Source organism: Histoplasma capsulatum (genome assembly GCF_000150115.1).
Source record: "Histoplasma capsulatum G186AR genomic scaffold supercont2.3, whole genome shotgun sequence".
NCBI lineage: Eukaryota > Fungi > Ascomycota > Eurotiomycetes > Onygenales > Ajellomycetaceae > Histoplasma > Histoplasma capsulatum.
Window position 1 is genome coordinate 2,133,808 of NW_025544803.1, and position 22,885 is coordinate 2,156,692.

Consider the following 22,885-nt stretch of genomic DNA (forward strand, 5'->3'; position numbering starts at 1 on the left):
CCTTAGGCTTTCCTTTTTCCGCTGAAGTATGCCACATCCCGTCTCGCCATCACGATCACCCACCATGTCATCCGCGCCACTTGTTATCCCGAAGACCCCATCCTCAGTTCCCCCCTCCGAGGAGGAGGTTGCCTCTTTGATGAACACGATATTGAATGCAGACAAATCGCAAGAGTCTCTAGACGCCTCCTACGCCTTGACAAACCTCCTCATCCAATCCGTCGGATTTCGAGGACTACACGGCTATGGCTTGTTGAGGGGCATCCAAAAAGCGGCAGTAGATAAGAAAAGCGGGGCAAAGCGAGAGAGTGCAATGCTGATATTAGGCGCCCTTTTCGAGAGGTTTCCTCGAGAACAACCGCTTAGCGAGGTTATATTCTTAATTGAGGGCGGAGGGCTGCTTTCCCTGGCCTTGGATGCGCTAGGTGATAAGGGTGCTGTGGTACGGGAGGCCGCCAAATATGCTGTTGATGCGCTGTTTGCTTGTCTGAAGGTTGAGTCGTTGGTCACCGCCTTTGTTCCAGCGCTATCGGCGTATCTTAGCAAACCTACTGCGAAGTGGCAAGGTGCTGTGGAGGCTTATCGCCTTCTGGAAAAAGTGGCTGAGAAAACTCAGGCTGGTTCGGATACTAAGGAGGAGAGTCTGCAAAAAGACTTGCTCCGTGATTCTGTGGGCAAGTGTTTAAAGGATTTGATCCCTATCGTCGAGTCTGGCATGCACGATATGAAAAACGAGGTCTCAAAACAAGCTGTCAAAACCATGACTGCTCTGACGACAGTCCTCTACAATGACGATGTAGCTCCCAGAATCCCGCTGCTAATTAAAGCGATGGAAAACCCCGACGCACAAATTTTACAAAAGGCCATCCATGCCCTGTCACAGACTACGTTCGTTGCGATAGTTACCTCCCCGGTGCTAGCCCTCCTCACTCCTCTTCTTGAACGATCTCTGAACACACCTACAACCCCACAAGAAGTCCTTCGCCAAACAGTCGTTGTCGTCGAGAATCTCACAAAACTCGTCCATGATCCTAATGAAGCAAGGACATTTTTACCAAAGTTGAAGCCAGGCGTGCAAGGAGTGAAAGACAGAGCTTCGCTACCCGAGGTCCGGGAGCTAGCAACACGAGCATTGAATGTCATCCAGAAAGCTATGGGCGATGACAGCTCTAACTTGGCCAACGGGGCTGTGGCCCAAGTCACAACAGATGAAGTCCTGAAGGTGTTAGAGCAGCAGGTAAAAGCCCATGGCGGCCTTGTGCGCAAGGAAGATGAACCATTCTGGGCTATCACGAAAACATATATCTCAGAAATGGTTCGGGACGACGTGAATTCACGACTTCTCCAACGCATCCCACTTTGCATCGGACCTTATCTCAGCCAGTTAGTCAAAGAAGGACAAGAGGGGGTGATCGCTTCGGCAGTTCACGCTCACTTCATAGAGGAGGACAAGCGGAAATATGGAGCACCAGTGCAAGAAGACACAGACGAGGTGGAAATTGTCAATGCGGATTTCTCTCTTGCATATGGTGGCATGCTTCTGCTCTCCCACACAAACCTAAGACTCCTCAAGGGCCATCGATACGGACTCTGCGGGCGCAACGGAGCGGGAAAATCCACTCTTATGCGCAGCATTGCGGAGGGAAAGCTGGAGGGATTTCCTCCCAAGGATGTCTTGAAGACATGCTTCGTGGAGCATAACCAAGGCGAAGATGCGGATTTGAGTATTTTGGAATTCGTTGCTAAAGACCCGGAACTGGCTGCAAGCGGCAAAAAACGAATTTCCGAGGTTTTGAGCGAGGTTGGATTCACTGCCGGCCCCGGCGGACGGCAGCAACAGAAAGTTGGCTCCCTTTCCGGTGGTTGGAAAATGAAGCTGGCTCTGGCACGAGCAATGCTCATGGGGGCTGACGTTCTCCTTCTTGACGAACCGACCAATCATTTGGATGTTGCGAATGTGAAATGGTTGCAGGAATACCTAAAGAAACACACCGAGATCACCAGTTTAATTGTCAGTCACGACTCCAGCTTTTTGGACGAAGTGTGTACCGATATCTACCATTATGAAGGAAAGAAACTAGTCTGGTACAAGGGCAACCTTGCTGCGTTTGTCAAGGTTAAGCCGGAAGCGAAGAGCTACTATACCCTTAGCTCGTCGAATGTTCAATTCAAATTCCCTCCTCCGGGTATCTTAACTGGGGTCAAGTCGCAAACCCGTGCCATCCTTCGCATGACTAATGTGACTTACACTTATCCTGGAAATTCGAAGCCTTCTCTAATAGATGCAAGCTGTTCTCTGACACTTTCCTCGCGCACAGCCATAATTGGCGGTAACGGAGCGGGCAAGTCCACTTTCATCAAGCTGTTGACTGGAGAGCTTATTCCTCAAAGTGGCAAGGTTGAAAAGCATCCCAACCTTCGAATCGGGTACATTAAACAGCACGCCTTGGAGCACGTGGAGATGCATATGGAAAAGACACCCAACCAATATTTACAATGGAGATATCAGAATGGCGATGATCGGGAGGTGTTGATGAAGCAAACCAGGATCTTGACTGAGGAGGACCGTATCCAAATGGAGAAAACAATCGATATTGGAGATGGGAGAGGCCCTCGACGTATCGAAGCCTTGATTGGCCGACAAAAGTTGAAGAAGACGTTCCAATATGAAGTGTAAGCCGTTTAATCCTCTTCCTCCAAATCACTTTTCATTTGTTTTCTCGTTTCTGTCCCTATTCCCTTCTCTGACATTCAAACCAGTAAATGGGTTGGGATGCTTCCCAAGCACAACTCCTTCATCTCCCGCGAAACACTTTTAAAAGAAGGCTTCCAAAAGCTCGTCCAAGAATACGACGACCACGAAGCCTCTCGTGAGGGTCTAGGCTACCGCGTCCTGGAACCGAAAGTAATCTCCAAGCACTTCGAAGACGTCGGCCTCGATCCAGAAATTGCAAACCACAACCAAATCTCCGGTCTCTCCGGCGGCCAAAAGGTCAAAGTCGTCCTCGCCGGCGCGATGTGGAATAACCCGCATCTCCTCGTCCTTGACGAGCCCACTAACTTTCTGGACCGCGACTCGCTGGGCGGTCTTGCCGTCGCCATCCGTGACTACAAGGGGGGTGTGGTGATGATTTCCCATAACGAGGAATTCGTCGGTGCGCTATGCCCGGAGCAATGGCATGTCGAAAACGGCCGGATGACGCATAAGGGCCATGTATCGCTCTCCCTCGACCGGTTTGAGGACAGCTCGCGCGGACCCAGCACTGTGGCTAGCAGCGTCGTTTCCAGCGCGGTAGCCTCTGCGGCGGCGTCTGCAGCTAATTCTGGGGCGGAGGATGCGGGCGGAGAGTTGAAGTTCAAGGCGAAGAAAAAGAAGAAGTTGACTCGTGCACAGATGAAGGAACGTGAGGTGCGGAGGCGATTGAGACATATTGAATGGTGCGTTGTCAATTCTTCCTTCTCATCCTTGTTTGATGGGTGGACTATGCTAACATATAACGTTCCTCTTTCCAGGCTTAACTCTCCCAAAGGCACACCTCACCCGCCAGACACCGATGATGAAGCATAACATTTTCGAACCAGCGATTATTTTTGGTCGTAAAAGACCGAAGTTAATGATGTGAACATAAGGGGGCTTCCTTTTATTTATTTATTTTTTCCCGCCTCTTTTTGGTTTGGATTTTATTCTTTTCTGTTTCTTAATGTTTTTCTGTTTGCAGATCGGGATATCATACATGCGATGGATTTCTTACATAGACTCTTTTTCACCTCTCTCACATCGTTTCGCGACATTCAGTTCTATTGTCCCTTTTTCCTTCCACCGTTTTTCTCTTTGCCCTCTTGCGTTGCAACCGCGGAGATTGTGATAATGATATGCATATATACATATATATACTCTCTCCGGGTGGTACTTTTCATTTCACTCACACCCGTCAAAAAAAAGCTATAGACGGAACCGGTTTGGCGTTCTTGCTGCTTATGTTAAAGCTCTTTTTCGTTTCATTGGCATGGATATTTCGCCCATTGGAGTTTGTTAGGTAGCAAATATTTATTTATTTAGAGTTCATCTGGTTCATTCCCATGTGAAATGAAAGGCAAAAAATCTTGCCTGGACTTGGAGATTCCCCCTCCCCGCTCTCAAATCCATATGCGTAAAAACAGCAATAATGGGAGTCTAAAAATGAAGAAGATTAATTTTCCCCACCCAATCGGGGATTTTTCATCATTATCCCCTTTCCTCCCAACCCCCAAGGAGCGTTATTTGTTTCTCTCCCATCACTCTGCGAATTTTGAAAAAATCAAATCGAGGCTTCAACTTCTTAGAAGAAATTATCTCACCCATTGCCCAAAGCCCGAACCAGCCCAGGCAAATGTAGAAGTGGTTTTGTGGCAACAAAAGAGTGCTCGGACCTCGCCGACGCTCAAGCGGGCTCCATGTGCTCCAAGCGCAGATCGATTTTGCGCTTTGCTGGAAAAAGGCTAACGCACGCAAGGAATGCCCATCATTGCATTGGAGCAAGTCAGAGATCCACAAAGACAATCCTCCAGGCAGAGTCGTATCCCGTAACCCCCACTTTCTATTTTATTGTTGGGGTCCCACTCGTTCCTTGAGAAAATCTAGTAGCCGGGCTTACAAGCTCCTGCGTATGCACTTGTAAACGGCGAAAGAATCATAGCCTAGCGCTGAAATAATATACGACTGAGATATTTTCCGTGTCTTTTGCCCAACAGAGGTTTTGGACAAAACTATGGAGTAACCATATACAGTACTTCAGTAAACAGCAATATGATGTCAAACTTGACCCTGTTCCCGTGGCGGTATTAGTAATCCGGCTGTGGTGAGATGGAACCGAGGCTAAAAAAATCAGCAACATCAATTAGTCAATCTTGATCAAAGACACTGAAAGCCACCTTTCCCAGTTTTCCATTCATGGCGCTGAAGTTTGAAGGATCGTCAGCCACACCCGCGTGGCATACCGGTAACGACTCACCAGAGCAAAACACACGAACCGATACCGCCTGTTTCATCTGGCAGGCTCAAAAATATGCGAAGTGTTCGTCATTGTGCATGCGCCAGTGACACGCTCCTCCTACAGAGCACCCACGGAAGAAAAGAAAAGAGGACGATGACGGCTCGAAGGGAGAGATAATAGCCGACAGGGCCCTAGGATAACAAGGTTCAAGTCTCACCGGAGCGATTTCCCGTACGGGGGGGTTGATTGGACCCGAGAACCTGTCTCTGCCTGCGAAATTTTGCCTGCGACATTATTATTCGCCCTCGCCGTCGTCATTGCAAACACTGTTCCTCCGCTAGAGGTGGGGAATCAATCCTTTGGCTCGTCCACAGAAACAGTGGTTGGTGATGGCGGGTGGCTGTTTTGTTTAAGCTTTCCCAGAATCTGGCGGAAGAAGGCGAAATTCCAACATTCACGTGACCTGACACCGGTGCCATCACCAGCTTGCCGGCGCCATAAATCCTTGAAAAACTCTGGGATCCGCTAATCTTTTCGGGTGCTCTTGCGCTCTTCTTCTCGACGTGCCAGGCGCCGTTATAAAAGCGATACGGGATCCCACCGTCCCGGTCCTTTTGGGGTTCGTCTGTATCCCACCCGTGAGCCTGACACTGACTGGCGGTTGACCTTCGCCGCCGCCCTATTATTGTTGTTTCCTTCTTCTCTCCTCCCTCCCTTTTCTTTTTGCCACGTCTGGCCATCTACCTGTTTGTCTGTGTGTAACTGTGCTGTGCTTGGATACTGGCAGCGGCGGGTGCATTAGACGACCTGTACGAAACTATTGATACCCAGTGATTTGGCAGTCTTTTACCACAGCGGCTGGCTCAACCCGCTTTGTTGTTGTATAGCCTTTTCAGAAACAATCGAGATTAGTTTCTTCCTTCGGACAGGAAAAGTCATTTGCAGCAAAAAGAATATCAAATACGTGGTGACACGGAGTTGTCTTGTGCTCATCTAAATTTGAAGTGACCGTTTATCACGTCCACAGGCGACAAAGCTCACGATATTCCCACCCCCAATGCGCCGCTCCCTGTTCAAAGTACTTTCACTTAAAAACCAGTCGAGCCAGTACTCAAGCCCAATGCAGCAAAGGATATCGTGATATCGTATCATTCATTCCTTCCTAAGCGACAAGTATATATTACGTACCGACGCCCTGTATTTGCTACATCTCATTGCTTAAGCCAATCAAAAATCTGACAAAAACAAACCAACAAGAGGGGAAAAAAATCTTATTTCCAAAATCTCTGTGAATTTCTTATTAGCAGAAGAACTAAACTATAAATCAGCAACCATGTCTCAAGAAATAGACAAAATCGATAACGTGGTGACGTCTCCGACCAGCGATCCCGGCTCAAAGAGCTCCCTTGACGAAGATGCCATGAATCTCGCGGCCATGGGCTACAGCCAGGATATGAAGCGCAAGTTCTCGTTGCTGTCGTTGCTCGGAGTAGGCTTCTCACTGACCAACTCGTGGTTCGGCATGTCTGCCTCCCTGGTCACGGGCATTCCGTCTGGCGGGCCGCTGTTGGTCATGTACGGCATCCCGTGGATTGCGTTCATTTCCAGTTGTGTGGCGATCACACTCTCTGAGTTGGCGAGTTCTATGCCCAATGCGGGAGGCCAGTACTTCTGGGCAAACGAGCTGGCATCCCCCAGATATGCGAACTTCGCGTCCTACCTGACCGGTTGGTTCGCGTGGACGGGGAGTATCTTCACCTCTGCCAGTGTTGCGCTCGGATTGGCTGCTGCAGGCGTTGGAATGTGGCAGCTTGGACATCCTGACTTGTAAGAATATCCCACCCTGAACGAATTCCCGGGATAATGTTTGGTGATAATACATTGTTGTACTGATGCCCTACGTTACCTCACTTGAACCAAAGCTAACTAAAGATTATTCAGCGTCATCGAAGCCTGGCACATCGTCGTCGCCTACCAAGTCATCAACACATGGTGCTTCCTCTTTAACTGCGTGGGCAGGTTACTCCCTAAGGTCGCAATGACAACCCTCTATCTCTCCCTCATATCCTTCACGGTAATCCTCATCACCGTCCCGTCCAAAGCGCCCACGCACCAGGATGCCAAATTCGTCTTTGCGACCTTCATCAACAACACGGGCTGGAAATCCGACGGCATCGCCTTCATCGTCGGCTTGATCAACCCCAACTGGGTCTTCGCTTGTCTCGACTCCGCCACCCACATGGCAGAGGAGGTCGCTAGTCCCGAGCGATCCATCCCCATCGCCATCTGCGGCACTGTCGCTATCGGCTTTACCACCGCCTGGTTCTACTGCATGGCCATGTTCTTCAGCTTGAGCAATTTCGAAACTCTCATCAGCACGCCAACCGGCGTGCCCATTCTCGAACTCTTCAACCAAGCCCTGGGCAGCAAGGCCGGTGCCATCGCCTTGGAATCCCTGGTTCTCTGCACCGGCTTTGGATGCCAGATTGCCTCCCACACGTGGCAGTCGCGGCTGTGCTGGTCCTTTGCGCGCGATCGCGGCCTCCCGTTCCACAAGTACCTGTCCAAAATCCACCCCAAGCTCGACGTGCCCATCGCGGCGCATGCGTTCAGCTGTTTCATCGTCGGCGCATTGGGGCTGCTCTATCTCGGCTCCTCCACCGCCTTTAACAGCATGGTGACTGCGTGCATTGTCCTGCTGTACATCTCGTACGCGATCCCGATTACTGCGTTGCTCATCCGCGGGCGGAATAACATCAAGCGCGGTCCGTTCTGGCTGGGGAAATTCGGTCTCTTTGCGAACATTATGGTTCTTTGTTGGACGGTGTTCACCGTTATTATGTATTCGTTCCCCTCAGTTTATCCCGTCAAGACGTCCAGTAAGTATTTTAACCGCACGCTAGCCCCTTACCGGCGCGAAGCCATCTTTCTATTCTCCAAGAGCACCATAGGACTCGCTAGCTAATGTATTATCGACTCTAGACATGAATTACGTTTCCGCAGTCTATTTTGTCGTCGTCGTCATCATCATTGCTGACTGGTTTCTGCGTGGACGACGCGAGTACCGTGGCCAAGGAGAGCGCCACGGGGAGGCGGAAGAGATCCTAAACAGGAGGGCAAACGTTGTCCGATAGTGAAGATAAATAGATTTATATAGCACTCTTGTTTGTATGTCTGTTGACTTTGTTAGCTTGCTCGACCCTTCAGTGGAAGGCACTGCAATTGGTCGCCATATGAAGTCCCATTAATTATCTAATATATACCTCCAGCCCCGAGCAGAGAAGATTTGTTCGGGGAGAGCTCAAATATCGAAATACATAGCCTCAAGAAACGGGGCAATCCACTAGTGCGATTGCAAATTATGTTACTGTTTCTGCATGTAGATATACAGTGCATGATAAGGCAACACTCCTAACAAAACAGACTTTCCACCTTTTCATACCTTGGAACCTCTACTTCTTATGTAAAGTACTGTACATAGATTTCTCCAGTATAGCACGTCTCCATGCCCTCGGGAACCTCGGTAAGCGCGAGCGCTGCCCGCGCTCTTCCCGGGACGTTAAAACAGAACCAAACAAACAAACAATTACCTTGGAACCTTACATCCGGGCATACGGATCAGACCCGAAGCTCCAATAATTCCGGTCTGGCCCTCATGGCAGCCGCAAAGGTCAGAGCTTCGGGGAAACAAAGCCCAATTGGCTAACGCCACCCACACTAAAATTTAAGCTTGTTTGGACGCGTGCTTGGCAGGGGTCTCAGAACGTGACAGGCAGCCACAACCTTGGAAGGTTCTCTCCTGTTGATATATCCTCACTCGACTGCGGCGAACAACACAGCAAGCTACATCGCTTGACTTTGCCTCTCAATGGGCTCTCCTGCGCTTGTACCTGTACCCACGCCTGTGACCACTGCACAAGCAAGCAGACCATCAATCGACATCGGCAGTCACAATAGACACAGCTGGCCAATCCCCCTCCATGATAAAGCTGATCGGCCGCCGCAGCCGTAACCGTTTCAGAAGCCCTTGCAATTAACAAGCAAAACCTCTTTGTTGCACAGGTAGTTCAGACGACTGAGGGAGTCACTTACAGAAGCCCTCCATACCTGCTTCCTCCCTTCCCCCATCTATCCTCCTACATCTCCACCTCAATGCTATTTGCCGACACCAAGCACGCAGCATCAGCTACCATCAATGTCAGCGGGTGTAAGGATAAGGATAAAACTACCCGGATAACATCAGCAAAATGGTGGACGCGTCGAAGGATTTTGCTGCTGCTCGCCCTGCCTCTCGGGATCGTTGTGTGTGTCTTAGTAATTGTCTTGCCCGTACTTAGGGCGAAGCGGATTATAGGTCCGAAAGTCCAACAGCCGGAAGAGCCTGGGCATCAGGGGATAAAGACAAGGGATGGTGTGAGTGTTTTGATGTTTTAATTGTCGTTTTATATATTGTACTTCTTCTGTTTATTCTATGTTATAATATTTTATTTTGATTTTATTACCCCCCTTTTTTTTCATTTCACCCTCCTAATCAGATAATGGTTGGGTATCGATGAATACACTCGTCCTGAACCCGCTGACGTACGTTCCATTTCCAGTTATCAAGGCCGTGGTATCCATCTCCACCAGGTGGAACTGTTGAAAGTTGGGCAGAAAGCTATAGGAAAGCCCAGGAGTTAGTAAACAGAATGAGCTTACTTGAAAAAGTGAATATCACCTCAGGTATTGGCTGGCAGATGGGACTCTGCGTTGGAAACACCGGTAGGTCAACACTTCTCTAGATCCCTCCAGATTCGTGACGTTACAATGCAGTATAACGGGGCAGGGTCGCGGTTTATTTTCCTTTTGGATTTCTTGCTCCAAATTCCTGTGCAGCACCTCTGAAGACATGCATGAATGATCAAATACTGAGTTGCTCAGGCCCAGCTACTTTGGTGGGCTTCCCATCGCTTTGTTTACAAGATGGGCCTCTAGGCGTTCGCTTTGCAGAAAATATCTCTGCGTTTCCTGCCGGCGTTACCGTTGCTGCAACATGGAATCGTGATTTAATGTATAGGAGGGGTTTTGCACATGGGAAAGAAGCGCGTCTCAAAGGGATCAATGTCCTTCTTGGTCCGGTTATGGGTCCTATCGGTGTATTACCAGCCGCGGGACGGAATTGGGAAGGGTTTGGCTCGGATCCTGTTCTCCAAGCCGTTGCAGCCGCAGAGACTATTCGCGGAATTCAGGACAATGGAGTAATAGCGACCGCAAAACACTACGTGCTCAATGAGCAAGAGCATTTTCGCCAAGAAGGTGAATGGGGAATACCCATTGCGATGTCTTCGAATGTTGACGATCGGCCACTCCGAGAGGTTTATGTGTGGCCATTTGCCGAAAGCGTACGGGCTGGCGTCGCAAGTGTGATGTGTTCATATCAGATGGTGAATAATTCGTACGCTTGCCAAAACAGTTTGATTTTGAATGGCATTCTCAAGGATGAACTTGGGTTTCAAGGCTTTGTCCAGTCGGACTGGTTGGCGCAAAGGAGTGGAGTTGCCAGCGCACTTGCTGGTTTGGATGTCTCAATGCCAGGGGATGGCCTGGCTTGGGCGGACGGCAATCCCCTGTGGGGCCACCAGTTGACTCGAGCTGTCTTGAATGGATCTGTGCCAATAGATCGATTGAATGATATGACAGCGAGAGTAGTGGCTGCTTGGTACCAATTGAAACAAGACTCCTGGCCGAAACCGCCTCCGTACGGCAATGGAGGCCCGAACTTCTCGTCCTGGACCCGTGATAAAATTGGCCGATTGCACCAAGGCAGCCCCGGCGACAATACTGAAGGGATTGTGAACCGATATGTCGATGCGCAGGGCGAGGGAAACAGTTCTCATGGCTTACTTGCGCGTGAGATTGCAGTTGAAGGGATAATTTTGCTAAAGAACGACAACGGATTCCTCCCCCTTTCAAGAGACGGCCCTAATGCACCAGATAAAAAGTCTCATGTCGGCATTTATGGAGAGGACGCAGGAGCTGGCAATGGACCAAACTTTTGCGACAACAGAGCCTGTAACCAGGGGACGCTGGGATCTGGTTGGGGTAGTGGGGCTGTTGAGTTCCCATACCTAATATCGCCGTGGAAAGTTATAAGTAGAGCTTTCAATAACCAGACCACATATGTATATGGTTACCTGACCAACTATCAGATCCAGCCAGAAGATATGGATGATAAAGACTTGTGTCTTGTGTTCGCGAATGCAGACTCTGGGGAAGGGTTTGCAAGTTGGAATGACATTCGTGGTGATCGGAATCACCTTTATCTCCAAAAAGATTCAGACGACCTTGTCTCCCAGGTGGCCTCGGGTTGTGGTGGTGGGAATGGAAACACAGTAGTGATTATCCACTCTGTTGGGCCTGTGATCGTTGAGTCATGGATCGATCTCCCAGGAGTTAAGGCAGTGCTTCTAGCGAATCTACCTGGACAAGAAAGCGGAAATGCGCTCGCTGACGTATTATTTGGTGATGTGGACGCAAGCGGGAGACTGCCATACACAATGGGCAAAAACGTTTCCGATTACGGCCCTGAAGCTGGGGTTCTTTACCAATCCGATGATGAGATTCCGCAGAAGAATTTTTCTCATGGCCTATACATCGACTACCGCTACTTCGACGCGCATAACATAACGCCGCGATATGAGTTCGGCTATGGACTCTCATATACAACTTTCACTCTATCCAACCTAAACCTTACGACGTTGAAACCCAAATCTCCACTCCCATCGCCTCGCCCACAAGGAATATCTCCACCATCCTACAACACGACAATCCCCAAAGCTAAATCCGCCTTATTCCCAAAGGGATTCCGTATTCTAGCCAAATACATCTACCCATACTTATCATCTGTAAATGGCATTAAAAAGGAACCCCCATACAATTACCCGGAAGGATACTACCAAGCGCAAACCCCGTCACCCGCCGGAGGTGGTGAGGGGGGCAATCCATCCCTCTTCGAGCCCTTCGTCACAGTAAACGTCACCGTCAACAACACAGGTTCCCGTGTCGGGAAGGAAGTTGTGCAGGTCTACGTTTCGTTCCCCGAGCGTGTTTTCGATGTGCCTATACTCAACAATGGCAGCTACAACAGCACCCTCATGAGCTACCTCAACCAAACCCTCGCAACCGACAACAGCACGAAGCCAGTCGATTTCCCGCCCCGCGTGCTCCGCAATTTCGTCAAGGTAGAGCTAAATCCTGGCCAAGCTGTGAACGTGAGCTTGTCACTGACGCGCAAGGATCTGAGTTTCTGGAGTGTTGTGAACCAGAATTGGGTTATGCCCGTTACCGGAACATTTAAGGTGTGGGTGGGGAGGAGTTCGAGGGATTTGCAGCACATGGCGGAATATTGAAAAAAAAAAAAGAAGAAGAAGAGATAAGAAAAAAAGAAAGAAAGAAAAAAAGGCAAAATTAAGTAAATGGATGAATGTTAGCCGAACTGTATGAATTAATAAATTATGTAATTAGTGCTTTCATCTCTGTCTGTGCATGGTCGTTTATATGGTTGTTCCAATATATATATATATATAATTTCGGGGGGGCGCTAGGGATCATAGCCTATATATAAGGATTTTTAATTTGAAAAAGTTACAAGGCTTAGAATCGTTCTATACGCTCGTGGCTTCTTTACGAGACAACGGGTAAAGGTCGCAGGCGATGTTATATCTATCTAATTACAATCCCTGATGGGTCCGGACCGTCTTGTTCTGTGCTCTCAAAGCCCTACCTGATTCTGTCTTTGTTCGGACTTCCCATTCACGGCCCCAAACACCCCCCCGTTCCCAGACTTACCGCAATCTTGCTCGTGTCCACACGGACCGACTGGGGGGTGTCATTTTGTGGCACTTCATTGGGGAGCCCAGCATGTTTCATTACATGGCCATTGCACGCAATTATTTCCATATATTTTCCGCACGGTCGAGTGAATCGGATCTTCATAAACCTAGTAATGCAAAATATACAACATACTTCTCATATATACACTAGCTAATTGACATTTAAGTTGTTAACGCAATTTGTAATCTCATAGATAAATCAATGCCTTGGCAGTTTGTTCGGTTTAGGTACAGTACAGTACACTCCTCGCAACATGGGAGGAAAAGAAACAAAAAAAATAAATAAATAAGGAAATAAGGAAATACAATAATAAAAATGAAATTGAAGAGAATAGCAATGCAGGAGACGAGTTGCTTGGGAATATATATATGCAAAGAACATTTGTCCCCTTTTTCCTTTTCATTCTTCAAGTGGTTGGTTAGTTCGGTTTTTGGAAGGAATATAACCCCCCTCCTCCCAACTTCCCCTTTCCATGTGTTTCTCATTGAATGGACCGGACCGAATTTATTCTACGTTTCCTCCTATCAATGCGTCTGGCGCGCTGGATGCCCAAAAACCTTTTTACAACTTGGCAGCGCTGCCGGGGGCGGAGATTTCGTTGTAGAGCAGCCTATAAGAGTTAGAAGGGGGAATGTGTCAAAAAGCAACCAAGGCAAAATATATAAATTTATAGAATCAAATCAAAATAAGATAGAATAAAATCGCATCTCGAGACTGAGGTGCGAAGAAGGGAAATATCCTGTAGCAAAGAAGAGAGGGGAAGTGAAAGTTGGGAGCGGGGTAGAGGGTCAAGAGGCAGGGGGTTGAGGAACGTACGATGTCAAGAAATCAGCATAATCCTCGCCAGCAACTTGGCCGGCAAAATAGCGGGCGGCAAGTTGAAACTTGTTGCCCTTGGGGCCTTTGTTTGCGAGCTCGTCGGCCTGCTCTTGCAGCAGCTTGAGTGCATAGTTCTTGTCGACCCGTTTGCCCTCCGCCGTGGTGACGTTGTGCCTGGCCCATTGCCAGAGCTGGCTGCGGCTTACTTCGGCAGTGGCGGCATCTTCCTGTTATTTTTTGAACCAGGTATAATCAGTGAAAGTGTCCTTCCCACCTTTTCTTCCAACATTTGTTCTTTTTAATCTTTTTTACATGTTATATGGTATGGTGAAGCTGGTGTGAGCTGGTAGAGACGAACCATGAGATAGTTGATGGGGATACATCCGATTCCACGGAGCCAGCCCTCCATGTAGGACAATCCGATGTTCAAGTTCTTCCGGATGCCATCTTCAGTGATGCTGCCGGGGACGTTGGTATTCAAGAGGTCGTTGGCGGTGATGTGCACGTCCTCCCTGCGGACGAACAGCTGGTTCGGGGTGGGCATGTATTGGTCGAAGACGTCTGTGGCAATCTTGGCCAATGCGGGATGGGCGACCCAGGTTCCATCGTGGCCCGCACGCACCTCACGGAGCTTGTCGGCCCGCACGCTGGCCATGGCCGCGTCGTTGGCCTTGGGGTTGTCCTTGATGGGGATTTGAGCGGCCATACCACCCTGTTTTATTTAACGGTTAGGGGAGGTTCTATTGACCGCGTAAAACGAGAGAAACGAACCAACGGCTTGGGATGGGGAGGAAGGGGATTCAGAAATTACTTACCATAGCGTGAACGCCTCTCCGGTGGCAGGTCTTGATGAGGAGCTTGACGTAGGCATCCATGAATGGAACAGTCATGGTGACAGCTGAGCGGTCTGGGAGGACGAAATTGGGGTTCTGTCTGAATTTCTTGATAAAGGAGAAGATGTAATCCCATCGACCGCAGTTCAAGCCAGAGCTGTGGTCTCTGAGCTCGTAGATGATCTGTTCGGTTTTGAAAGTCGATGTTAGCGACAGAGTTCGTGCAGAAGGGCTGTATTAACCGATTGAAAACCGATTGCAAGCCATAACAAGCCATCACAACACTCACCTCATCCATCTCAAAGGCAGCAGAGATAGTCTCAATCAAAACGGTAGCGCGGATAGTCCCGCGAGGCATGCCAATGTAATCCTGAGCAAGATTGAAAACATCATTCCATAGACGAGCCTCGAGGTGGGATTCCATCTTGGGGAGATAGAAGTAAGGCCCAGCACCTCGGCTGACCAACTCCTTTGCATTGTGGAAGAAATAGAGGCCGAAATCGAAAAGACTAGCGGACATGGGGTCGCCATCGACGGTCATATGCTTCTCCTCAAGGTGCCAGCCCCTCGCGCGGGCAATGAGGGTGGGAAGCTTCCTGTCGGTGCGCAGCTTGTATTCCTTCCCGCCTTGCTTGAAATCAACCTGTCTGCGGATTGCATCGTACAGGTTAACCTGGCCATTGACCATGTTCTCCCAAGTGGGAGCACTTGAGTCTGGAAAATGAGAAATATTGTATTAGCCCGGTCTCAAAATGCCATTCCCCCCCTCTCCTCGTGTGCATTCCCTTCAACATCAGAGACAGTCGATTGTAACCATCACATTTCAGCCAAAATTTCAAATTCAAAGCCCCTCCTTCCCCAAACTAGAAGCATATACTAAAGGAAGAGAAGGAGAACAACTCACCCTCAAAATCAGCCATGTAAGTATACACATCCGAATTCAACGCATTAACCACCATTTTCCGGTCCGTTGGGCCGGTGATTTCCACCCGGCGGTCAACAAGGCCCGGCGCCGGCGGGGCTCCCTTCCACGCATCATTATCACGGATATGCTTGGTCTCTGGGAGGAAGTCTAGGAGAGTGCCCCGGTCGAGCTCTGCTTGACGGTCAATGCGTCGCTGGAGGAGAGCTTTTCTGGTTGGGTTGAAAGTGCGTTGCAACAGGGCGAGAAACGCAGTGGCTTCCTTGGTGAGGATCTTGCGGGTCTGGTCGTTTAGAGGGCCGAGGATGGCCACGTCCTTGAGGAGGGCGTCGACAGCTGCCATCGCGAAGTTTTTAATTGAATGTATGTATGTCTCTTGGTTAACCGGCGAGTCTTATCAGGCGGGACAGAGCGTTATTCTCGCTGTTATTTCGGTTCCCCTCTGGTCTTTAGCAAGACATAAATATACTTCGCAAGCCTGCAGAACGTAACAACAAACGGCTATTATAACTCTAGGCTATTATATTATGACTGCTGACTACCGTGATGGTTTATTTTTTTATTAAAAAGAAAGAAAATAAAAACACAAAAAAAAGGGTAGTAAAATCATAAAGCCATCATCGCCCGACCTGGGCCGAAGATCTGGTATTTATTTACTTCGGGATACGTCACTGCCGGAGGGACCCTCCTAAGACTGTTCTTACCACGGCACATGCAATTTCGCAATTCGCTGGTCAGGGCGCGCGCCGCAAAGAGGCGAAAAAAAATACCCCACAGACAGGAGAACCGGGAAACAGACCAGGCCACCTTGTTGTACGTACATCGAAAGATCGAATAGGAAAGAATCAAACGAATATCGACACAAACCCAGCTGGGGCCCCTATGATTCGGTCGAGAGAAAGACAGCTAGAGGTTGTCCCGCGTGGGTTTTTTTTAAGTTCACGGTCTCAGACTTCCGCCAAATGTTTCTCGCGGGGCAGAAAGTATATGGCGATACCGAGCTAGCTCTGGGACCCGGTCTGAAACTGTGATTGACGGCATCAGATCGCCAACCTGACTGCCAGCCGTTCTCGGCCGAACTTATTTTGGATGGAATCCCAGCTCCCTCGCATCCACATCATCCATGCCGGATTCCCTCCTCCATTCTGCGCAGACTAGCCAGGCATCAAGTCCCGTTTTTGTTGGTGCTGCTATTGTATGCATCTGCTGCAGCCATTGCATTCCCAAGCCCGGAAACCCGCTGGCTCCCTGCGAAGCTGTTGCCCACTGACCTCGCTACCCCGTTGATATATCCCCGGCATCAACTTCTGCCACACAACCAACCAACAATGCTGGTGGAGTTGGCCTTGATGCTAGGTACTTTGTCAGCCGCGGCTCAACACGGCGAAGAGAAAGCGCCGCGGCTCGTGCGAAACCGGAGCGGCCAGCGGGGTTGCTCCGGCATCACCCGGAACATGATTATGTAATTATAACGGCGCAGCCTCGTCAGTTCCAGACTGTGTAATATCCGTATGAAGCAATAAAAAAAAAAAGGAGAGATAATGGTGGATGACCACAAAAGAAATGGAAAGACAGGGAGACAAACAAACACCAGAGAGGAGCGAGAAGAGTGAAATGAAAATGTTCTCCCTTGCAAATTTTACCCAAGGTATGCGCACTTCTACACGCATTCGTTCCATAACAGACAACAGCAGACCCGCTTCTGATATAGTAGCGAGTGCCTTAACAAACTTCATGGCCTCGACTCTATCTACTGGGGCCTTCATTCAATTCATAATACCGTCGAGCGTTCAGATGTCAGATGTAGAGACGTTGGTCCACTGTCAAACTCGAAGATTGAATGTACCTAGGAGGCCCCAGAAGTACTACTCTCTGGGTGAAATGCGCAGCAGCAACAGGGCGCAACTCTCTCCCATAGATTGTGAAGGAAGCATGCTTCTTGGTCTTCCTCCCGCTGTGAACCCTTAGCGTTATCGGCTGCAAGTGCTTGGCCCAAGAGCCTCCCCGAGAAAATACATGTCTTCTTGGGATTGTGCTCTTCCGGCTGTCTGGAATAATAGTGGATTCCGCCTGCATGCTGTTGTGTTTCCACTTGATGAACATCAGTGCTAGTTCATGCATGGAAAAGAACTGTTTGGATGTGGTGTCCTGAAGCTTGCCTCAAATGAAGCAACGGGAAGAATCGCTTGCTTTGCTTGTTGTCTTTTAGAGTGTATGAGGGCCCCCCATCATTGTGAGCTTCTCAAAGATACATATCTTGGACATTCCTTACGGATCTCTGTTATCTTTCGTTCAGAGAGTAGTAATGTCATTTTTTCACCTACACTTTAAATTTGATATCGCGTGCTGGCATTCTAGTCTTTTTTCCTCTTCGTTCGCCACATCAACAAATTCAGAGAGCGGCATTCTAGATGGAATTTCTAGCTCATTTTCTTCACTGGATTTTGATTATCAGGGATTCTGAACCAGCTTCTGATCCGACACTCTGTTCCTGGCTAAGGGCCCCAACTTGATTCTGGTGTGATCGCCATAATCACTTCGCGATTTCGAAGAAATTCCGGAAACCGTCATTGGGGTGGTCAGCCCCAACCGAGTTCCAATGGTGGAATATCATAGCATAGGTCGTTCGAGCTGTGGGCTTATCCCCATGTTTTATAATTTGGCGGATGGGGAACTACTTTAACTTGCTGGTATCAATCTCGCCATGCTCATAATATTGAAAGCTAGCTAGCACCTGGGGAGCTTGCAGATGCTGAGGATTCCATTTTCGATGCTGATTCTAGGGAACCGCTGTGAGGTTAGGCGCGTTCACTACTTTGGCTCTCCTGAGATCGCACCGGCAAACTGAATTTCATTTTTAGCGACATGGCTGAAGTAGACGTCAAGAAACTTGACCATGCAGTACACGGCAGGGAAGCATAGTCCCAATACTCATATCTCAATATCGGAGCGCCAAAACTTCCGAGCGTTGGCGCATAACTTGACAACCAAGCGTTAGGCTTCAGCCCCTAACTGGCACCAAATCTTTTGGGTATATAAACTCCCAGCGCCCGGTGGAGGACATTTTATTTCTTATGAATTTATCGTCTTCTTCTCTTTGCTGGACCTCCATTGACTAAAAGCTATACATACAAACAGAAGTGAATGAATTGTTACAATGATTCAAAACAATACAATAAACAACAAACTCAGCCTGTTGCATCATGTCACACCCTGTCATCCATACCTTCGTTGGTACCAATACACATACGCTATTGTCTTCAGCTGAACAAACTTTCAATCTCAAGCATAGAAGATGGGTCAGGAAGAATGGAGGAGATTTTTTTTGGTCTCCCTCACATGCTCAGCAAAACCCTCAGAGCATTATGCTCTGCCGCAGCACCGAATATCTTATATGCCTGCGTACAATCCTTAAATTTGAAGCCTATGTGAAGCAGCTTATACATCAGTGTGAAAGCCTCTCTCTTACAGACAGGGCACGATGAAGCGCAAATTAAGAAGGAAAATTGTGAGGTTATGGCCCACTTACGGTGCGTTATGAGCTTGGCGGTATCCAATTTGCCCGCTGTGAAAAGCTTCAACAACATTGGCGTGGTGACCGCGTCCACGAGTCGTGTGGTGATACCTACTCGATGCAGAATAATATGGCTGAGCAATCGCCCACATGGGGACCTCAAGTGATGGATATGGGCGGGGTGTATACTCACAGATGTTCCGATTCCACAACTCGTCCATATACAACTCCACCTTCGTCCCATGGACGCCCACATTGGCAATAGAACCGCCAGGGGCAACAAGACTCTGGCAAAACTGAAAGGTGTGAGGAGTACCCACCGCCTCAACAACACAATCAAACCCCTCTCCATTCGTCATCTTCAACAGCTTGTCCATCGCCTCCTCGGAGTTCCGACTATTAACCGTCGCATGCGCCCCTAGTTGCTTCGCCATCGACAGCCTCCCATCATCCAAATCCACTATCACAAGCAACGACGGCGAATACAGCAGGGATGTCATCATGACAGACATCCCCACCGCGCCGGCTCCGATGATCACCACCGTGCTGCCTGGCGACACTTTCCCATCCAGCGTCCCACACTCCAATCCTGTTGGGAGCGCATCGGACAGCATGACCGCGGCCGTCAAGTCGACCGTGGCGGGCAGCTTGTACAGCGACGATGACGCATGCGGGATGCGCACGAACTCCGCCTGCGTGCCGTCGATCTGGTTGCCCAGCACCCACCCGCCCGAGACGCAGTGCGAGGGCATCCCCTTCCGGCAAAAGCCACAAACGCTGCAGGCCGAAATGCACGAGATGAGCACGGTGTCGCCCGGCACGAGGCCCTGGACACTCGAGCCGACTTCGTGGATCACGCCGACGCCTTCATGGCCCAGCACACGGCCTGGCGTGGCGGACTGCACGTGGCCCTTGATGATGTGCAGATCCGTGCCGCAGATAGTGGTGTACTTGAGTTTGACGATTGCGTCCGTCGCCGACTGGATGCTTGGCTGCGGGCGCTCTTCGATGTCGACGACGCCTTCGCTTTTATAGACGAGAGCCTTCATACTGGCGTGGCGTGTGGTTGTGAAAGCTGGATGCTGGAAGCGGGGGAACGGGGATAGAGACGGCTGTGTAGCTGTCTGCTTCTGGAGTGGGGTTAGGCGGACGGAGGGACAGGAGGGAGCAAGCAATCCGTTATACAAATGGCGTTTCGGTAACCCTGCGGATGTCGTATACTTTCTAATCCCGAGTCTAACAGTCATTGTCGTCAATGGCGTTTTCGTTTGCATGGGTGTGGAGGAGAGGCATGACATAAAGCCCGGATATCTACTTACTTCAGGGGCAGGAGCTAACACCAAACCCTGCAGAATCGAAGAACAGGGTAATATATATGTTTTATAAGTAACACGGGGTTAGGGAAACTTTTGTTAAAAAAAGAAAAAAGAAAAAAAAAGATTTTTCCCTCTTTTTTGATTGGCAATGGACCAAGAACCGCCAGGAAAAGGCGGTTGTGGGGTTTTTTCGCAGTTAACTCCCGTCCCATCCCCAAGCCGAGTGTGCCGTGATTTTATAACTTAACACTCCAGAAATCGATCCCTTTTTCCCCATATACCCAGGTTAGCATTTCGACAGACCTGGGGAAAAGCTGTGTGTATCCACGGATCACCTGCAACATGTCTTCGAGATGGTGATATCATGAATCGTCCCTCCGTTTGAAAAATTTGAACGCTCCTTAAAAATAAGAAGGTACCGGTAATCTTGCTAAAGGGAATAACTATTTTATTTATTTCATCATAAACTTGGTCCCATCAATGGACATATGAATCACTTTGTATTACTAGATTCACATGTCTTAAGCGGAGCAAAACGCTTAGGACTCGGCGTTTTATATCCATCCTGGAGAAGAATACTTCTCAATCTTATGGGCATGGCCAGCTTGTAATCTGTACCGAAGGGTTAGTTATGGTTATGGTGCAATTTGTACTTGTACCGCACATACATCATAGAAATGAAGTCTAGATCCATCGCTCGACTGAAAGCTCAAAGCCTTCTCGCCACCCTGATATAATGATGTCATACCCAATGTTTCCTGCGCCGATTCTATCCACAGCTCTGACAACATGGTTGTCATTATAAAACCATTTGTTATCATATTTTTTCTTAAGGCTATATGCGGTCAGAGACTATAACATACAACAGCCTTCCCCTAGCCAGTTGCTCATTGTATATGTATGTATATGTACTAATGTCATCATAATAAACTGTGGTTGCCCTCCTCATCCAGTGTTAGGGTTAACCTCAAAGAGCTGCATACATGCTCCCTCAGCAACAAAGCAACAGTCCTGATGCAGGGCTCAAACTCTGCAGCATATGAGATGTAGAGATTATTATCTCCAACGACCAACTGGAGCTGGGCAGTATTCCGCCCGATGAAACTTTCAACGTGCGTTAAATACGAAATCCTTCATCTCATCATGATTTCAGTTGAAAATCTCCATTAGGTTTATCATCGCGATGTCGGGACCCGGTTCATAAATGACAGATCCTAGCCAAGGAGCTCCCTTTATGAAATGAAATGCTATTTGAATACTCCCTGCCACTGAATTGCCCCGTGGATCCCGAATATGTGCCTACTGACGGCAAAGTGATCACAGTGCTGGCCATGCAGATGGGAAGAGCCCTTCTTATGCACGACTATTCCCACGTCTCCAAGACTTGTCGATCTGTAACACCCGCTGAAGCTGAAGCAATGAGGCTGGCATCGAAACATACATCTGCTCTTCTATCCAAAATTAGCTACCCTCTCTTCGGTGACACGAGCGGCGACATAGGAATAGCGATTGTTCCACGTTCCGCTCTTGACAAACACTCGAAGAACTTAGATGATATGATGTCGTCAGACTTGGGATTTGGTCTCCATGATACGACTGGTTCCGCTGAAACCAGTGCTAAAACATCCTTTTCAATGTGCCGTTGATGGTCCACCAACTTTTAAATACTTTGTGATGAAGGAACGGCCTTTTGGTCTTAGATCTCCTCACCAAGTTCATTGCACTGGTGATGCATCTCACTGCCTCTCATTTTCAGAATGGTACTGTATTTTCTCTTCATCTGCTTTTTCTGCAATGAACATTATTGATTGCCTAGTTTGATCCGTTGTGCATACCACTCAATTGAACTCTTGTGCACTTCGCTCAACTTCTAAAGTAGGATGATCACAGTTGAGTCTAAGCTATCCAACAGCCTATGTGATGGACAGTTTGAGTGGACTGCACATCCTCCTTGAATTTCACTGGGATATAACAGTGTTTGAAAATATTTGTTTGACAAGGGCTCATGACTTGATTACGCTCAACGATGATTGAAAGAGCTGGGCATGGAAACGCCAGAACACTCTTGAAGAAAGTATGAAGATGTTGATAATGATATTCACTATCAAATGTGTTCGTGATCCCCTACCTGATACAATAGTGTCATCTTGCTGCTTGAATTCTGCGCTATGTCTCAGGAGTTGAAGATAGTGGTTGAATGTGTCGTAGTGCAGAGCCTTATCAGGAGATATCTGAATCCCCTCTGCAACATGTATGGCTTGATGGAATATGGGGGTATTGAGGATGTGAGGTTTCCATTTCAGATGAATGCTGTTACCAGCGTTGTTAGCCCAGATGGAAAACACATCGCCAAGGTTGATTCCTTTTCCATCGAATGCATCATGAGCCAATGCCAGGGCAAGGAAATGGGAAATAGGGCAAAAGGCGAGCACTCATCAGGAGTGATAATCTCCGTGGCTTCTGGCCTATGAAGAGGTATATAGGCGATAAACAACTTAAGCAGTCAATTCTGTTATTATATCTCGTGCATGAGACGCTGTATCTAAACACTAGTGGAGAATGACAACAAGCTCTTCCACACTCACTACCAGTTTGTAATCGATTGACAGATTTAAATCATACTCATCGGTCAGGGG

The 22,885-nt window shown here is 48.6% G+C and overlaps 9 protein-coding genes across 9 annotated transcripts; 5 read left to right on the forward strand and 4 right to left on the reverse strand.

Moving 5' to 3' along the window:
• Positions 1-64: 64 nt before the first annotated feature.
• HCBG_02870 (elongation factor 3) lies at positions 65-3,568 on the forward strand (the record flags this gene model as incomplete). The annotated part of the gene is made up of 3 exons (XM_045429919.1): positions 65-2,673; positions 2,761-3,438; positions 3,514-3,568. The coding sequence occupies 3 exons, from the start codon at positions 65-67 to the stop codon at positions 3,566-3,568; spliced, it is 3,342 nt and encodes a 1,113-aa protein (XP_045289814.1).
• A 1,719-nt stretch (positions 3,569-5,287) lies between these two features.
• HCBG_02871 (uncharacterized protein) lies at positions 5,288-5,713 on the reverse strand (the record flags this gene model as incomplete). Its single annotated transcript, XM_045429920.1, has 1 exon — positions 5,288-5,713. One exon carries the CDS (start codon positions 5,711-5,713, stop codon positions 5,288-5,290), a length of 426 nt encoding a protein of 141 aa, XP_045289815.1.
• Positions 5,714-6,306: 593 nt separating this feature from the next.
• Positions 6,307-8,227, forward strand: HCBG_02872 (choline transporter; the record flags this gene model as incomplete). Its single annotated transcript, XM_045429921.1, has 3 exons — positions 6,307-6,800; positions 6,915-7,852; positions 7,956-8,227. The coding sequence occupies 3 exons, from the start codon at positions 6,307-6,309 to the stop codon at positions 8,105-8,107; spliced, it is 1,584 nt and encodes a 527-aa protein (XP_045289816.1).
• Positions 8,228-8,841: 614 nt separating this feature from the next.
• HCBG_02873 (glycosyl hydrolase) lies at positions 8,842-12,361 on the forward strand (the record flags this gene model as incomplete). Its single annotated transcript, XM_045429922.1, has 4 exons — positions 8,842-8,920; positions 8,980-9,386; positions 9,572-9,734; positions 9,948-12,361. 4 exons carry the CDS (start codon positions 8,842-8,844, stop codon positions 12,359-12,361), a joined length of 3,063 nt encoding a protein of 1,020 aa, XP_045289817.1.
• A 599-nt stretch (positions 12,362-12,960) lies between these two features.
• Positions 12,961-16,005, reverse strand: HCBG_02874 (malate synthase; the record flags this gene model as incomplete). Its single annotated transcript, XM_045429923.1, has 6 exons — positions 12,961-13,455; positions 13,662-13,891; positions 14,023-14,376; positions 14,480-14,680; positions 14,787-15,211; positions 15,402-16,005. The coding sequence occupies 6 exons, from the start codon at positions 15,760-15,762 to the stop codon at positions 13,407-13,409; spliced, it is 1,620 nt and encodes a 539-aa protein (XP_045289818.1).
• A 353-nt stretch (positions 16,006-16,358) lies between these two features.
• Positions 16,359-17,495, reverse strand: HCBG_02875 (uncharacterized protein; the record flags this gene model as incomplete). Its single annotated transcript, XM_045429924.1, has 3 exons — positions 16,359-16,444; positions 16,743-16,771; positions 17,266-17,495. 3 exons carry the CDS (start codon positions 17,493-17,495, stop codon positions 16,359-16,361), a joined length of 345 nt encoding a protein of 114 aa, XP_045289819.1.
• A 953-nt stretch (positions 17,496-18,448) lies between these two features.
• On the reverse strand, positions 18,449-20,371 carry HCBG_02876 (alcohol dehydrogenase; the record flags this gene model as incomplete). Its single annotated transcript, XM_045429925.1, has 4 exons — positions 18,449-18,843; positions 18,949-19,044; positions 19,127-20,169; positions 20,253-20,371. The coding sequence occupies 3 exons, from the start codon at positions 19,980-19,982 to the stop codon at positions 18,755-18,757; spliced, it is 1,041 nt and encodes a 346-aa protein (XP_045289820.1).
• Positions 20,372-21,493: 1,122 nt separating this feature from the next.
• Positions 21,494-21,895, forward strand: HCBG_02877 (uncharacterized protein; the record flags this gene model as incomplete). The annotated part of the gene is made up of 1 exon (XM_045429926.1): positions 21,494-21,895. The coding sequence occupies one exon, from the start codon at positions 21,494-21,496 to the stop codon at positions 21,893-21,895; it is 402 nt and encodes a 133-aa protein (XP_045289821.1).
• Positions 21,896-22,417: 522 nt separating this feature from the next.
• HCBG_02878 (uncharacterized protein) lies at positions 22,418-22,720 on the forward strand (the record flags this gene model as incomplete). Its single annotated transcript, XM_045429927.1, has 1 exon — positions 22,418-22,720. The coding sequence occupies one exon, from the start codon at positions 22,418-22,420 to the stop codon at positions 22,718-22,720; it is 303 nt and encodes a 100-aa protein (XP_045289822.1).
• Between the last annotated feature and the right edge of the window lie 165 nt (positions 22,721-22,885).